A 16,231-nucleotide genomic window follows, 5' to 3' on the forward strand; every position below is an offset into this window, starting at 1 on the left:
GAGTATGAGGAGCAGATCCCTTGCAGCCACAAATGTATTACGTACGATTGATTGCAAATATTATGCATATATTGGAAAATTGATTAAATGTCAGCTAGAGTATGTATGATGGAAATCAAACTCCTGACTTTTCTCGTTACTGTAGATTTAATTTTACATGGATTCCTATAGAACCGGACCAAGAAGAAGATTTTGGGAGTGCAAAGCAGAATTATAATAGACTAAAAACCATGCTGGCCAAATGGGTGGAAGTCAATGTCCCCGTTCCGTGTGGAATACATCTTTGAAGTTCTGTTCGTTGTTTGGCAAACGTCCAAACTAATTTAATGAGGCCCATGTGAGCTTATTTTGGTGGCATTATGATTTATGGGTGTTGGAATTCCATTTCAAAGAGCTCAATAAACTGAAATTTCATACATTTTGCAAAATTTTATAATATAATCTTCATGGAAGAAAGCAGAGTACAGCCAAATAGATGCGAAGAAATCAAACAATACAAACAAAGACAGAGAGAGTAGCAGCTCCAAGCTCTTGAAGCAGAGAAGTCTACAAATGTATTACAACTGGCCATTTTGGATCCCTTTTCTCAGGTCAAACTCTGCACACAGGGAAAAATATTTTATATTTGTTAATGTTCCTCAAATCACGTCGATAAAATAGACGAGCAAGAAGGAAGATAAGAAAAGATCAATAAAGAGCCTTATCCGAAAATAAATTGGTCTCAGACCAAAAGAAAACGCGAGATGAGATAGACAACCATATCTAGAGGATAGCAGCTGAAAGATATGTCAGTAAATTTGGGCTGCTACAATTAATTACTTTACATCGAAAACTACAATAGGATATTGTTGCAGTAGTACCATTCCAGCACCTAAGTTTCGAATGCAAAATTGCAACTGAGGGGAGAGGAGGCGACCAAACTCACTGAGTAAATTCTATATTAATCTCATCCACCGTCTGCTTCGCTATCAACCCATAAGCGCGTCTAGAAAGCACCAAGGTGGTTCCATAACTCGACGGCGTCGAGTGCAGTTCAGTAGCCCGGTCGACGACGACGATCTGGACGCGCTGGCCCTCGACGCACGCGTCGGGGGTAGCCGAGCTGAGGCACCTCACGATGTACTGCCTCCCGCACGACGCGCCATTGTCCCAAATCCCCTCCCCGGCCGCGGCGAAGAGGTTGTCCGGAGGAAACTGGCTCTCATCGCCCCCAAAACAAACAGTTGCTGTGCACAAACGAAATTTGAAGATATTGAACAAAAAGATCAGCGGAGAGCACCTAGGAGAGACTAGAGAGCAACGATGGGAGGGGTAGAGACTAGCGGGGGCTTACGGAGGAAAGGAGGGCCGTAGGATGAGGCGGTGCCGACGTCAGCGGTGGAGAGAGAAGGGAGGAAAATGAGGAGGAAGGAGAGGACGAGAAGATTACACATGGGTGAGTGAGGAATATGGAAGAGATTGGATCATAGGATTCTAATCATACTAAAAGGGCGCACATTTTATTATCGGGAACGATTGCTTTCGAAGTCAACGGAAGTGGATCTAGTGAGGAGGTCCCCATCGACGGGCCGATACAGCGGAATCTGGATGCCTCCTTCTTTTGACTAGACAAAATATGGCAAGAGGCAAGGGTACTCTTTGGGTAGGGAATTTTGGACGATCTGAAAAGTTGATCTTATGCAGTATAAGTTGCAAGTATTTCCTGCAATCGCTGTCAAATCTGATCCATTTTTTGTTTTCCTCTAATTCAGATTTGAATGTACAAGCTTCCTGCAGCAAGGCAACAGAGAGAATCCCCCCAACACTTCACAGACATTCTAAAAAATAATGATGCAGCCTCAATAATTTATATTGTTTTTTTTAATGATAAAAAAAAAATATATATAACTATGCTCATCCATCAACAAGAACAGATTGCATCAAACTTTTGTAGTGGTCAAGAGATGCTCTACATTGAGTATTTCCTATTAGTCCTTCCATTAGAATGCCCGCATTTCGGATATATACAAATACAACAATGAAAAATAATGGATCTTCTAATAATGTATCAGAAGATCCCATCATATATAGTAAAATACTCGGATTTAGGATAGGCTCCCTTAAAACTTGATATAGAGCAAGACGCTTAAAACTCTTTACTTGCGCACCTTTTGTGTGTTTACTTCTCCCACCCAATCATTACTCACTAGCACAAGATGATCGCCATCTCTTATAAGCTTCACATCATCAATCTCGGCTCCATGCTTTGTCAGGACTTTAGTAGGCACAAATCCAAATTTTTTAGCACCAATGTCAAGAAGCTCTTCAATTGATTCTGGCAGAAGTACAAGCTTCCCCGCAGTATTGCCCTTCTCGGGACAGCTGATTGTCACCCGAAGTAAGGAGTTGTGATGGTAATTGGCACCATTGAACATTCCCATTGCTCTTGAAGGACCAACAGATGAGAGTAGCCCACTGTGATGCTTGTTTGTTTGAGCTGTTCTAAGGATGCCAAACAGTGAGTTGTGAAAGCTAGTCCTCTGCCGCTTTTGGTCGCTTCTCTCCAGAGATCTATATCGCAAAAATGGTGCGTCTTCATGTCTCACATGGGAGACTACAGGCTCGCTATTAAATTTTCCAATTAAAAGAGGGGCAGATCTGGGGTTAGTTAAAGAAGAACTTCGGTTGAGTGCTTTTTTAACTTCAAAAAGAGCTTTTATCTCCTCATGGCTTTGCTGATCAGCTAGACTTCTCGGGGTCCAACCATGACAGTCTGGTCGGTCTATGTCAGCACCTTGTTCCAGCAAGAATTTAACCAACTGAATATTCCCCTCACAGACGGCACGGTGTAGCGCTGTACTTCCATCTTTTCTTGGTAAATTTACATCTCCACCATAACTTATTACGTCTTCAAGCAGTTTGGTGCTGTTCTCCTCAGCAGCTCTGCAAGCATACAAGCCCATGTCACCTGATGAAAGATCTGCACCATTATCTACTAATAACTGGGCAACAGTTTCATGCTTCCCAAGTAAAGCCTCCCATAAAGGGACAATTCCGTCTGAATCTGTCCATATTGAACAATTTATTATACATTAGTAGACAAAACGAGCCAATCTGCAAAGCAGATCACCATAATATTGAAAGTTTTGGACTTAAATGACTAATCAGAATTCGATAGCAGTTGAGAAACATTCAGTCACAAAGAACATTTAGAATATAAAGTATAAGAGGCCATATATTTAATAAGTGATGGATGTGGAAATTTAGTTAATTTCTATTCTTGCTGAAGATCATTTGGTATATTAAGCAGGTCTGTCGAGAAGTTACAGTTCTCCTTGAACCAAAGGAAGCATGTTAACTATCTGAAGCAATGGTTTCGTTCCTAGAAAAGTGAAAGATGTAAGATAGAATACAATGAATCAAGCCAAATTCCAATTCTTGTTGAACCAAACTAAGTGTGCCTGACTTCGGAGCAATGAATTGGATTTCTGGAAAACTGAAAAGTGGAATACAGAATACAATGAGGCCTGTTCCATGTCCATATTCAAATTACTAGAAAATTTCCTGTTGCACAGGCCCCAAAATATGACTTTGTGCATGCCTCGTGATTAGGATAAGAATAGTGCTGGCATAAGAATAATATTTTAAAAAATAATTATATAGACAAGAATATCTAGATAGTCAACTCTTGCAAGAGATAAGTTACATTAAATGGAAGCCTGAGAGCAACTTTTAGAGTTTGATATTCAAGGACCAAATTAACCTACCGGAATAGGTACAGAAAGAGACCCAACCAATGGGCTCAAAGACCTGTTAAATCCGTCAAGATGTATTAACCATAATTCAGCTGTAGCCTTCTAATGGATTGATAAGCTATTTAAAATTTTGAGTACAAAAAGAGAGATACAATTACTAGATTGGGTTTCAGCTTTACTTTGGAAGGAGTGCAAATTATATTCAGTTCGGCAACATACCTCTGCTATTAGGATCTGCCCCATAATCTAGTAGGAGACGAACACAGTGCTCATTTCCCTTTGATGCGGCTATATGCTGTTCATCATTCAAATAAAGGAGAAAAAATCATTACCTACTTCAAATGGTAAAAAACGAGGTGACAGAGTATGTATGTATATCCCTGACCAATGCTGTGTGCCCGTTGTTGTCCGATTCATTTGCATCCAAACCACGTCTGAGAAGTTGATGTAATAACACATCATCTCCTCTAGTTACTGCAAAACATAGAGTAATGGGTAAATCCAATCGTCCACGTGTTAACATGTTCTCTATCTCTGTCAGGACTCCTTCCATTACAGGATCTTCTTTTTTCTCTTTCAGATACTGCACCAAATAGAAAGATGAATGAGCTAAGGCCTAAAAGGTCCTAAATTCCTCTTAAGGCTGTACTTTGTAAGAAACAGTCAACAGCACAGGGGGTCTCCTATATGATATTGTCAGTTAACACAAATAAGCTGCACCTAAGCATTTAAATCTTAAAAGAACAGATAGCCCCTACAAGAATTATCGAAAAGACAATATTTCAAAAAAGTATGTATTCACCGAAAGAAAATTACACCATAAACATATGAAAAAGATGGCTTATGAACCTGAAGCAGATTGTTCATGATTATTGTTCCATCTCCAACATTTGACTGAACGATACTGAGAAATTGAGTACGGTTTAAACGTAAAAGCTGGCTCAATGATTTGGTTCTGACTGTGAATAGTTGTGGTCTATAACAGAGCAAGCCAACCTCTCCAACAACATCTCCTGATTTAGCCACTCCAATTTTCTGTAGATGATAACAGGCTCTATAACGGAGCTTATGTGATGTAAAAAATCAGCATTCTTTTAGAAATTTTAAAGAAAATAAAAACTTGCCTGGTCCCCATTCTTGGAGTCTATTAAATCCTGAAAAAAGAAGGTTCACACATCACCTTCAGGAAAATTCATACCCTTGATTTGGATGGTATATCTTTGTGAATTACAAAAATTACATCTTAAAAAAAGAGTGTTCTTACCACACTGCCAGTGACTATTATGTAAAAGTCTGTGGGTGCTTCATTCTGCAAGATCACATCCTCCCTTGGAGGAAAGTATTCAGCCCTCATCTCAGAAACCTTCAAATTTTTGATATAGATACTAACATGAGAGCTCAAGGAGAATAAACCATGAGTACTTGAAAAGTTAGCACTCTTGTAAAGCCTTACCAGTTGGAAGAGTAGATCATCAGAAATCCCTTGAAATAAGTAAACCCTTTGAACAAGATTGTAAAACAAAAAATGAGAAATGCTAGATCTAATAGCTTTTGGAAGAGCATCAAGAGTCTCTTGTTGTTGAAGGCCTTCTGAGTCTGTCCGGAACTTCAAACTCAGATGAGAGATCATCTGCTCTTGAAGCTGAACAGGGAGCTGGTTTCTTTGAGCAAAACCAGTGGCAGCTTGAATTGTGTCCCTCTGTAGTTCAAAAAATCCGCCAGAGGAAACATGAAATTAGTAACAAGTACCCAGAACTTTATACTCATGAAGGCAGGGTCCCAAATTCCAGATAGTACTTACATATTTTCTAGTACGGCTAGTCCCATGGACAACAAGATGTGTCATATTTCCAATCAAATAAGCTGTCAATCCGAGGTTAAAGAGCATATAGAAAATGTCAAATATCATTTCTCTCGTATTCTCTGGATGCAAGTCTCCATACCCAACGGTTGTTAGAGTAGTGATTGACCAATACATTGATGTGACATACCGAATCCACAAGCTTCTATCATGGAAATCAGGCATAGAACTCCCAATCCATGTGCGGCTGGGGTCAGGATACCTATCAGCGAGAAGATAATAGAAGCATCCAGCACAGTGGACGGCAAAAAGTGTCACCTATAAGATCATCGCAAAAATGAGAGAGGTGCAGCGACAAATTATGGAAGTATGGATAAGAAACAAGGTAATTAGACTACTTACGCAGACAAGCTTTACACACCGAACCCAGAAGTAATTAAAATGCCTATCTTTCTCCAATCTGGCAAGTAAAACAGAAAGATATATGTAACTAAGCTGTGTCATATAAACAGTACAAGAAACGATAAAAGAATGAGATGCTTCAGAACACCATGATGTTCAAATCCTGAAGATATGGGATCTCTTTCAGATCCCATCATTAAATCCATCAAAGGATAACAAATATTTCAGCGTTAAGTAAAACTATATTTATTTGGAATTCTCTTCCTTTCCTAGATCTCAGCATACCTAGCGAAAAGTGCACTGACTCTTCGAAGACGCCAAAGCCGAAGCATGCTGAAGAATCCATAAGATTGGAGATTTGGAGGCAGAATCTTTCGTGCAGCTTCTGTAGGGACAGTTGAAGCAACATCCAGAATAAACCAACTGGTCGTATATCTCCAAGCAATTTTTTTGGGGCTATCTACGAGCAGATAAGTTGCTCTATCGAGGTAGGCTACAAAGAATGTCAGGATGATATCAATAGCAAAGAATCCATTAACAACGTTGTCAGCTATTGTTAAACCTCCTGTTACTTCCTTAATGAACCCAAACTCAAATGGAGATACCCAGGCTGAATAGATCACCAAAACGATAAGAAATGTCTCCCAGATTCTGCACAATTTCAGCACTACATTTAGAAATGATGCTTGACTTGTAAAATTAAATGACTACCAGAAATTGTCTACTAGATGAGAAATGAAAATAAGAGAAGAAAAGATTAACAGAACAGCACATAAAATATCGTGTTGTTTCCAGATTAAAGAAAGTATTTGAGAAGCAAAATCATGTTACTAGTGCCCAAAGGAACACTGGATCTTTTTGTTTCAATCTGAGATGGCACCAAATCCGAAACCAATATTGTGCGTAATAAAAAACAAAAAACAAATTCAAGCCGAACAAAGAAACAAAGGCGTCACAATCAAAAGCGCATCTATCTTATTTCATTGCAATTTTAAAATTAAAAAAACAAAAACAAAGAGAGAAGCTGGAATACATCAAACGCAAAATTTCGTAAAAGAACAGTAAAAACCCTAGGCCAAGAACGAGATTGAAATGTAATAATACCTATATCTCCGATCATAAGGGGATACAATGAACCGCCGAAGCTTCACCCTGCGATTACTCCTCGCCCCAAGCGAAGGGAGGATCCCAGTAGACAAACTATAGTGGCTTCCATCCCTCGAAAGCTCCTTCTCCGCCGCCTCATGTCCGCACACCATCGAAGGCACAGCGAACACCCCTCTCCTCCATTTCTCCGCCATTACCTTCTCCTCTCCCAAGAACTCCCTACTCTACGTCTTCCCCGCCTCAATTAAGCCATCGTCGGCGAAGGTAGGGATAATTCTCTGCCCCCAAATTCCACCATTTGCGACCTCTCTCGCTGATCTCTCGAGCTGGGGGTTGCTTTCCGATCCACTTCGTGCTTCGCGCCTAGAGTGTCTTTATAGGTTAATATACGGATTTAAGTGATTAATGGGAGGATATAAGCGAACCAAAAAAAAAAAAAAAGTAATAGGAGGATAGTCAACGAGAGGAATTTATGATTCCAGTGGACATCCTAATCTATTTATTTATCTTTTTGTTTGTCTTAACTTCTCTCTTTCCAATACTTGTAAAATATTAGGATGTTTCTTTTAATCACCTGTGAGCTTTTAACCTACTTATGTTGGATAATTAGAATAATCTTCTCATTAAACAATGGGTTTATACTTTATCTTATTATGAAATTTATACTAAATATCAATCCAGTATTTATATAGGTCAAGGGGTCAAGTGGCGGAGTCAGAAATTTTAACTAGAGAGCCAAGATCTCATATTATATCTTATTATATTCTAATTAAAATATTTAGGGTGAAGAAGAGGAGAAAACATATCTATTTTGTTACTCCAAATTTAGACCTAGTTGTTAAAACTCAATCAATACTTGTTACAAAAGTATTAAAGCCTTTACTAGATTGTTCCTTTCTGGCAGCTTAAGAGGAGGATGTCAACTGTTGGGCAACTGTTCTTATACAATAAGTCTCGTACGCATGGCATTGACGTAGACTTTTAGCAATTATTAGAAGACAAAACTATTGGATCCAACTACGACGGGACCAATAAGTTAAACGAGATCATGACAAAATTAATTTAATTCACGCTTGAGAGTTGAAAGCATCTTAAAAATATGAACTAAATGTTATATAAATGATTCTTTGTTCGTTGTGACGAGCTCAAAGGATTGTATAATGACTTGGATCAGAGGCTGGTCATTGACCTCTCTTTGTGGTCCCAAATCTGTCACGTACTAGTATTGATGAGATATTAGTAATTAAGTTAGTATGTAATATAAAAAATATTTTTAAGAAATAATATTTATATTTAATATATAGTTATCATACTGTTTAGTTGTTATTTTGAAATAAAAGATTGTATTTTAAAATAAAAAATTATTTCTGATTTGTTTCTCCATTATAATTCCCTTATAATTAATGGCTTGCTGGTATTCTATCATAGTATTAAGCTGCGTTTATTTTGGTTTTACTATTGTGGTTAGATACTCACGGGAAAATAAATGATTTCGTTGACTCTTTTCATCCGAGCATATATATATATATATATAGAAATCCTCATAAATTTATTCAATTATTGAGTTGAAATGTGCTCGAATCGTCATCCATCCGGATTACCAATTGCCGACTTTTTCGATAAAATTATCCAATTTTAGGTCATAGACTCATAGGTGGTAGATATAACTTCGATTTTATAAGAACTAGGGTTTTGTCAAATAAACATTAGGATCTATTTTTTGACCCAGCTAATATATTATTATAGTTTTTATATATTTCTCTTAGTTAAGAAATTTTTTATTTTTAATTAGGTTATTGAGACTTAATCTTATATTTATTGAAAAGTAATAGAAAGGTATATATTTAAGAAAACATATATTTTGAAAGATATATATACATATATGAGTATTAAAAGTTAATTTTTTTATAAATTAAAATTTATATTACTTAACTATCTCGATTACCGTATGAATCCCTTTAGTGGGTCAGTTTTATATCCTATATTTCTACTTAAATTAGCTAACCGGTCTTATTAGCTTCTCGGTAAATATGTGTAAACTTAATATAGACTAAAAAATGTACAATATTAAGTGAGGTGAAGCGCAAAAATTTTTTTGATTCCTAATCTTGTTTGGTTTGAAATTAAGTCCCGAATTCGATTAGTTAATTTTATTATTAATACTAATTTTTTAGAGAGTAAACTTAGTTAGATATGAAAAAAAATAAAAAGATATTTAGCTACTAAATCAGATTAAAAGTCCCCCTAAACTCAAAACAAACATAGGCTAAATAAATAAAATATTTTTCACAGAAAAATTAAAAAGAAAAAGAAAAGAGAGTAGGCTTTTACTTAGATCCTTCCTTGCTGATGCTGCTTACCTTTGAGAGTGATAGAAAGCACAACTGGGGCACGAAAGCACTAAACTAAAGGTGCAAGTACTAATTAAATCACAAGAAGGAGCTGGGAATTCAACATTGTTGTGCTTTTCCAACCCTGGAGAGCAGCAGCCGCTATCGATTAAATCTCCACATGATTCATGAAACTTTATCATCAGATTCAGTGGGTGGGTTTAACTTTGTCAATTTAGATTATAACTTTTGACCTAAAAAGCGTGATTCTTGTGGCCTTTGTAGGCATCAAATGTCCAACTTTGCTACTACTGGAATCTGGCAAAAAGATTATGAAGCTGAACTGAATTGCTTACCAAGTTGAGAAGTCTGTGCAAAGATGCTTGTCATTCATAGTATAGTTATCTGAATCGAATCAGAATAATTAGTTGGACCGATATTTATCGGTGAATTGGCTACTAGTTGATTCAATTTGAATTAATTTGGTTATAAAGCTAGAGAAATATGATTGTTAAAAACTGGCATTTGGACAGGGTTTTATGAACCAATTGAGCAGCTTCTTTTTTGTTTTAATTTTAAAAAGCCTAATTAGTCTTATTGTTTAAATAATTATATTTAATCCTAAAGTTAAAACTAATTGATTTTTTTTAGAAAAATTGAGATGGTTTTTCTACAGATTATATGACATTGTTTTTTAGAAAAAAAAATTTTAAAAAAATATTTGTTGATGTGTTGACCATGTATATAATTTAAAAAATTATATAATTTAAAAAAATTATATGCATGAGGGGCCATGCCTTGGCAATCGCAGGCATGGCCCCTCATGCATGCGATTGCCAGGGCGGTTGAAAAGGAGATATGCGACGGCGTTGATGTGTTGACCATCTTCACCAACGAAATGGCGCAGGCACTATACCATAGCATCGTCGCCATCACCTCATCCATGGCGATGGAGAAGGGAATCGTCGCCAGCGCCTGCACCGGAAACGCCAAGGGCATCGTCCAAAAGACGGTGGCGAACAAGGTCCCATGGATACTGACCGTCGGGGCGAGCCACAACAACCGAAGGATGCGCGCCATTGTGAAGCTCAACAACGGGATGGAATTGTACAACGAATCGAGGTCTCCAATAACAAGCGGCAAGGCAAGTAATAGCCCTGGCAGTGTGTTGCTCATCAAGGCTTGCCATTGCCTTAATGGTATCGACACCGGGAAGATCATTATATGCCACAGGAGGGGTGATCGAAAAGGCCAAAAAAGCGAAAGTTGTCAAGGCGGCAAGGGTCTTGTTTATGATATCCAACACGAGGATTACATACGTTACCTTTGTGGCATGGAAAACTACTCGAGCATCAAAATCATTAGAATTACTAAACGCACAATTAATTGTTTGCATTTCGGGAAGATTAGCGTCGAGCAGCTGAATTGTTGTCCGTCAATATCGGTGTCATTAGACACGATCCAGGAGAAGATTATATACAGGAATGTGACAAACGTAGGAGAGGCCAAATCGGCTTACACTGTTCAAGTTATTAAACCCGATGGAGTGAGCGTGGTAGTTTCTCCTGCGACGCTCCAATTCACTAAAGCTAAGGAGCAAAAGAGTTTTAGGGTCAACTTTACTACCGGGAAGAGCCATCCCAACACTTGAAACTACTCCGAAAGATTTTTCTATTGGAATTCCTACGATAACAAGCACGAGATGGAGGCGTCTTTGTCCAGTTATGAGGTTTGTGTGTGGATGTCACCATAAATGTTAAGTGTTTATATATGGTCTGTGCGCTCTGATGTGAATCATTGAACTAAATGGTTTAAAATAAATTAATGGGAAAATTTTATTTCCCACCCTCCTTTTGACGGAATTTTTATTTCGACCCCTCATTTTTTCGCCTTTCTAAATTGACTTCTATTTTTTATTATCAGTCTTTTAAAAAAAACATAGGTTAGTTTTAACTAGACAGAACATGACAGAATGCTATTTTTAATATATATTTTTATTTTTAAAACATAACTTTTAAAATACCAAAAATACTCATCATACTTTACTAACCTGGTGATTTCTTCCATTTTTCAACTTTACTGTGAAGCTTCTATACCATTTTCTCTCTTTAGGGCAAGAAAGAAGAAGATTATTTCATCACCTTGTGTGAATGAAATTTCTCTTTTGAATGCTCTTTTTTTCTTTATAAATTTATCTTTAGAGATCAAGTACCCATCTTGAGTTATTGCTCCAAATCCTGCACCTTCACATTTCTTTTCTCTTAGTGAGTTTGAGGAAAATGAGGTTTTAGTAGCGAAACAAGTGGATTGGGGAAGAAGGATTTGAGAGAATTTTTTTAAAATTTTAGTAAATGGGTTGGGTTTACTAACGTTGAATATGAGTATTTAAGGATATACTAATAATTTGAGCACCTTGGGTTAGTTTAAATTAAAGTATAGTTAGTCTCCGTCATGAAAATTAATAGTGGAGAGTTTAGTAGATAATAAATGTAAAAATTGGGGTCGATTAGAAACGAAAAAAAGAGGACTTAAAAGGAAATAAGTCAAAAAGGAGGGGGCAAAATAAATTCTTTCCTAAATTAATTGGCGCTTCCTGAATTAATTTAACTTCGGCTTTAAATACTTAAATGTGACTAATTGGGTTTCAAGTGAAAACCAGATAGGCTATTGACCATACTGTTCTATAACATTCTCGATCTAAGTTATGTGATTCTGCAATAAGTTCGGTCTTCATAATTAATGGTTTCATAGTTAGGATTCCTCACATAATCGTTCGTTAATCGTACGTAGGAAATGGTGGTGTACTCCCTAATTTTTGCCAGTCAAAGGTGTATTAAAAGTTTTTCGATATTATTGTGTCTGTCATTATTAGATCAGAAAAATAATAATATTAGAAGGATTAATTATACGAAAACCTTCTAAATTATCACTGTATTTATATATAGATGTGGAATGGCTAAACTATCGAGAAAGAATCCTAGATTCGTAACTGGTCAGGCATGACAAATTAAAATCTTAAAGGACACATAACTAGGATATCATTGCAAAATGCTCTTATAAAATCATAACTATGAGTCCAAAAATAAAAATAAATGTAGATGTAAATATTTTTTAAAAATTTTAAAATAAATTTTTTATTTTAAAAATAATTATTTGTATGTTCATTTGTATTTTAAAATATGAGTGTAAAAATTATTTTCAATATGATATAAAATAAAATAAAAATATGAGGAAAAATTATATTTTATTTTTCTTATAAAATTATTATGAATGTCTTTGATTTGACATGAAATATGTTGATTTGATACATATCACGAGTAAATTAGTAATTGAGTTAGGGTGTGTTATAAGATGTAATTTTTTATGAATAGTATTTAGATTTTAGAATAGAGTAGCGATAATATTTAGTTGTTATTCTAAAATAAGGAGTCGCATTATAAAATAATAAAAAAAGTTATTATTGAAATAAACGGATGCTTAGTAGACATGGTCCTAGGCAATATATTGCCACATAGTATATCCCGGTGCAATATATTACTCAGAAGTTTGTTCCTCTCTGACAATTAGGTCGTCAATCATTTTAATCAAATAATTATAGAATCCGAAGAGCGGATGCATATAATATTAGATCACGACCACTATATATTCACTCTCGTAGTTCTTCTCCTCAAGAACCAAAACAACACCAATCACCATGGTGACCAAAAAGAGTTCGGCATCCTTCTTCTTAGTCCTTGCATTTGCCTTCGCTACTTGCGCTCATGTCATCGCTGAGAGCCATCTCCTTTCAATGGTCGATCCCCGAGCCAACTCGAGTGATCAAACCCAAATCTACATCGTTCACGTCCTCCCACCATCCAACAACATCGAACTCCTCGGAGCCCACGAATTAGAGCAATACCATCTATCCTTCTTGCCCAACACCACCCTCGACTCCGGCGAGCCGAGGCTAATCTATTCATACCGTTACGCCGTTAGCGGCTTCGCCGCAAGACTAACGCCGGGGGAGGTGGAGACCATGGAAGCTATGGATGGATTTATCTCAGCTCATCCAAATCGCATCGACAGGCTGGGGACTACCTACACTCCGACCTTCTTGGGCTTGGATCAGTACGATGGCATTTGGTACAAAACCATGGGTGAAGGCGTCATCGTCGGCGTCGTCGACAGTGGCATCTCCGAGAACCACGTATCCTTCGACGACAACGAGATGAGTCCGCCGCCGTTGAAATGGCGTGGCTGCTGCCAATTCAAGGGTGCATGCAACCCCTACGTGCCGACCATCTGCAACAACAAGCTGATCGGCGCACAGAACTTCTTTCCCTTCCAGACACCGACTGACAAATCGGGGCACGGCAGCCACACTGCCAGCACGGCGGCTGGCAACTTCGTGAGTGGCGCCGAGGTCCGCGGCCACTCGGAGGGCACCGCCTCAGGCATGGCTCCTCGTGCCCACGTGGCGTCCTACAAAAGTTGCTCCGACTCACGCGGATGCCCGACGTTTGCATTGGTCAAGGCGATCGAAACGGCGATAAGCGACGGCGTCGACGTGCTGTCCCTCTCGATCGACAATGACCCGGCGAAGCTCGATCTGAACGATATAGCCATCAGCACCTTCACGGCGATGGAGAAAGGAATCTTCACCAGTGCCTGCTCTGGAAACGCCAAGGAACCCATCCGGAAGGTGGTGGGAAACGAAGCCCCGTGGATACTAACCGTCGGGGCGAGCACCACCGACCGAAGAGTTATCGCCACCGTAAAGCTCGGCAACGGAATGGAATTCTACGGTGAGTCGGCGTATCCGCTAGAATTGGCGTCGAGCACCGGCATGGTGCCGCTCGTGTACCCGGGCGCCGTTGCCGGCACCACCCAAAGACTTGGTTGCCTGAAAGGCAGTTTGGATGATTTAGATGTGACCGGAAAGATCGTGCTATGCGGCATAGGGGTCAGCCAGCCACACGAAAAGGCAGAGGTCGTCAAGGCGGCCGGAGGTGCCGGTATAATACTATTAAACCAGAAATGGAACGCATACACAACTGAATCCGACTCCCTTGCAATTCCTTCCGTTATGCTAACGAATCGCGACGCGCTTAAGCTGGTAGACTACACGACGACGACGACCGATCCCAAGGGGGCTATAAATTTCGAGGGCACGAAGATGGGCCACCGCCCAGCTCCCGCGGTTGCCTCGTTGTCAGCAACGGGCCCGAACCCCAACAACGGCGGCATCATAAAGCCGGACATCCTCGGTCCCGGCATCAACATCCTCGCGGCGTGGAACAAACAAGTCGGACCTAATCCGACCGGCCCCGATGAACGTGCATTCAATTTCGGCAGCGGTTGCTCCATGGCCACGCCGCACCTCGCCGGGATCGCCGCGCTGCTCATGAGCGCCCACCCCGACTGGTCGCCGGCTATGGTCAAGTCGGCCATAATGACGACGGCGCGCACCGTGGATAAGGACGGGAATAAAATTGTCGACGAAAGGAGCCCGGATATGAGTCCGGCGACGTTCTTCCAGATGGGCGCTGGACAGGTGAACCCATCGGCGGCATATGATCCGGGCCTTGTTTATGATATCCAACCCGACGATTACATACGTTACCTTTGTGGCCTCGGATTCCCGGACCAGCGAGTTAGTAAAATTACTAAACACCCGATTAATTGCATCCAGTCCGGAAAGATTAGCGCCGAGCAGCTAAATTATCCATCGATATCAGTGCCATTAAACTCAGCGCAGGAGAAGATTATATATAGACAGGTAACCAACGTAGGGGAAGCCACGTCGACTTACACTGCTCAAGTTGTTGAACCAGAAGGAGTGAGCGTCGATGTTTCCCCTGCGAAGCTCCAATTCACTCAAATTAAGGAACAAAAGATGTTTACCGTCAAGTTTACTCCTGATAGAAGCCAGCCAAAGAGTGGAGAGTACTCGGAAGGTTTCCTCTACTGGAACTCCGACGATGGCCAATACAAAGTGGGGAGCCCTATCTCTGTCAAGCTCTGAGGTTAGTGCGTACTTTGATATCAGCATAAAATAATGTACAAGTGACTCTTGACGTGAACCAATGAATAAGACGGTTTAAATTAAATCGGTGATACAATTTGTAGATATGCCTCCTGAATTACTTTAACTTCGCCCATCTTGTTTAAATAGGTAGTTAACCGTTTTAAATACTTACTTAAATGTGTCTATTTAGATTCCGAGTCTCTTTTCGAAGTCCATAATCTAGGGTTCTTTTCTCTTTGTTTTCGTTCTTAAAATTAAAATAAAGTGATCTTCAAAGAGACAATATTAATCAATTAATAGTCACGTTATATGTTTTTTTATTGGAAAAATTAATCGGACAATTAGGAAAAAAAATTAAATTATTTTACATATTTGAAAGAGTTAGTGTGCATAAAAAGAAGTAGAAGATGAAGCCTGTGAAAAAATAAACAATAGTTAAAAGAAGATGCCACGGGGCAAGCAACTCTATAGCTCCTTGGTTGTACATCCCCAAAACAAATATTCACGGTATCAATTTATACACAATCTCACAGTACTACACGAATTTATTAATTTTATATCCAAGATAAAGGGATTACAGTGGAATAAAAAATTTAGTTCACCGAGCAAATTCTTTTGATAACTTCTGAGTTTATCTCAAACTGAAATGCTTAATTATATATTTACTTATATAGGCAAATATTTTAATGTTTTCTAATTCTCAATGTTTTTTTAAGGAAACGATTATATTGAGATATTAATTGGGTACAAAATCTCCTGAGCAATCGGAGACCAAAGTTTGAACAAGTTCAGAAGAAAATCTTTCATCCCAAATACACCCGAAGCGAGGCTTATTTCCTTTTTGCAA

The 16,231-nt window shown here is 38.8% G+C and overlaps 4 protein-coding genes across 4 annotated transcripts; 2 read left to right on the forward strand and 2 right to left on the reverse strand.

The window, feature by feature from the left end:
* Positions 1-399: 399 nt before the first annotated feature.
* LOC140789071 (putative EG45-like domain containing protein 1) lies at positions 400-1,610 on the reverse strand. Its single transcript, XM_073138671.1, has 3 exons — positions 1,334-1,610; positions 926-1,226; positions 400-598 (listed from the first exon to the last, which is right to left on the reverse strand). The coding sequence occupies exons 1-3, from the start codon at positions 1,431-1,433 to the stop codon at positions 592-594; spliced, it is 408 nt and encodes a 135-aa protein (XP_072994772.1). The 5' UTR covers positions 1,434-1,610; the 3' UTR covers positions 400-591.
* A 221-nt stretch (positions 1,611-1,831) lies between these two features.
* On the reverse strand, positions 1,832-7,494 carry LOC140787959 (potassium channel AKT1-like). The gene is made up of 11 exons (XM_073137003.1): positions 7,042-7,494; positions 6,223-6,588; positions 5,938-5,995; positions 5,536-5,853; positions 5,188-5,433; positions 4,999-5,097; positions 4,859-4,888; positions 4,584-4,769; positions 4,120-4,317; positions 3,954-4,029; positions 1,832-3,043 (listed from the first exon to the last, which is right to left on the reverse strand). The coding sequence occupies exons 1-11, from the start codon at positions 7,236-7,238 to the stop codon at positions 2,136-2,138; spliced, it is 2,682 nt and encodes an 893-aa protein (XP_072993104.1). The 5' UTR covers positions 7,239-7,494; the 3' UTR covers positions 1,832-2,135.
* Positions 7,495-10,167: 2,673 nt separating this feature from the next.
* Positions 10,168-11,025, forward strand: LOC140789190 (subtilisin-like protease SBT1.7). The gene has a single exon (XM_073138797.1). It carries the CDS (start codon positions 10,168-10,170, stop codon positions 11,023-11,025), a length of 858 nt encoding a protein of 285 aa, XP_072994898.1.
* A 2,024-nt stretch (positions 11,026-13,049) lies between these two features.
* LOC140789935 (subtilisin-like protease) lies at positions 13,050-15,473 on the forward strand. The gene has a single exon (XM_073139853.1). The coding sequence runs from the start codon at positions 13,069-13,071 to the stop codon at positions 15,379-15,381; it is 2,313 nt and encodes a 770-aa protein (XP_072995954.1). The 5' UTR covers positions 13,050-13,068; the 3' UTR covers positions 15,382-15,473.
* The last annotated feature ends 758 nt before the right edge of the window (positions 15,474-16,231 follow it).

This window comes from Typha latifolia, chromosome 5, assembly GCF_019914945.1.
Source record: "Typha latifolia isolate L0001 chromosome 5, TyphaL0001v2, whole genome shotgun sequence".
Lineage (NCBI taxonomy): Eukaryota > Viridiplantae > Streptophyta > Magnoliopsida > Poales > Typhaceae > Typha > Typha latifolia.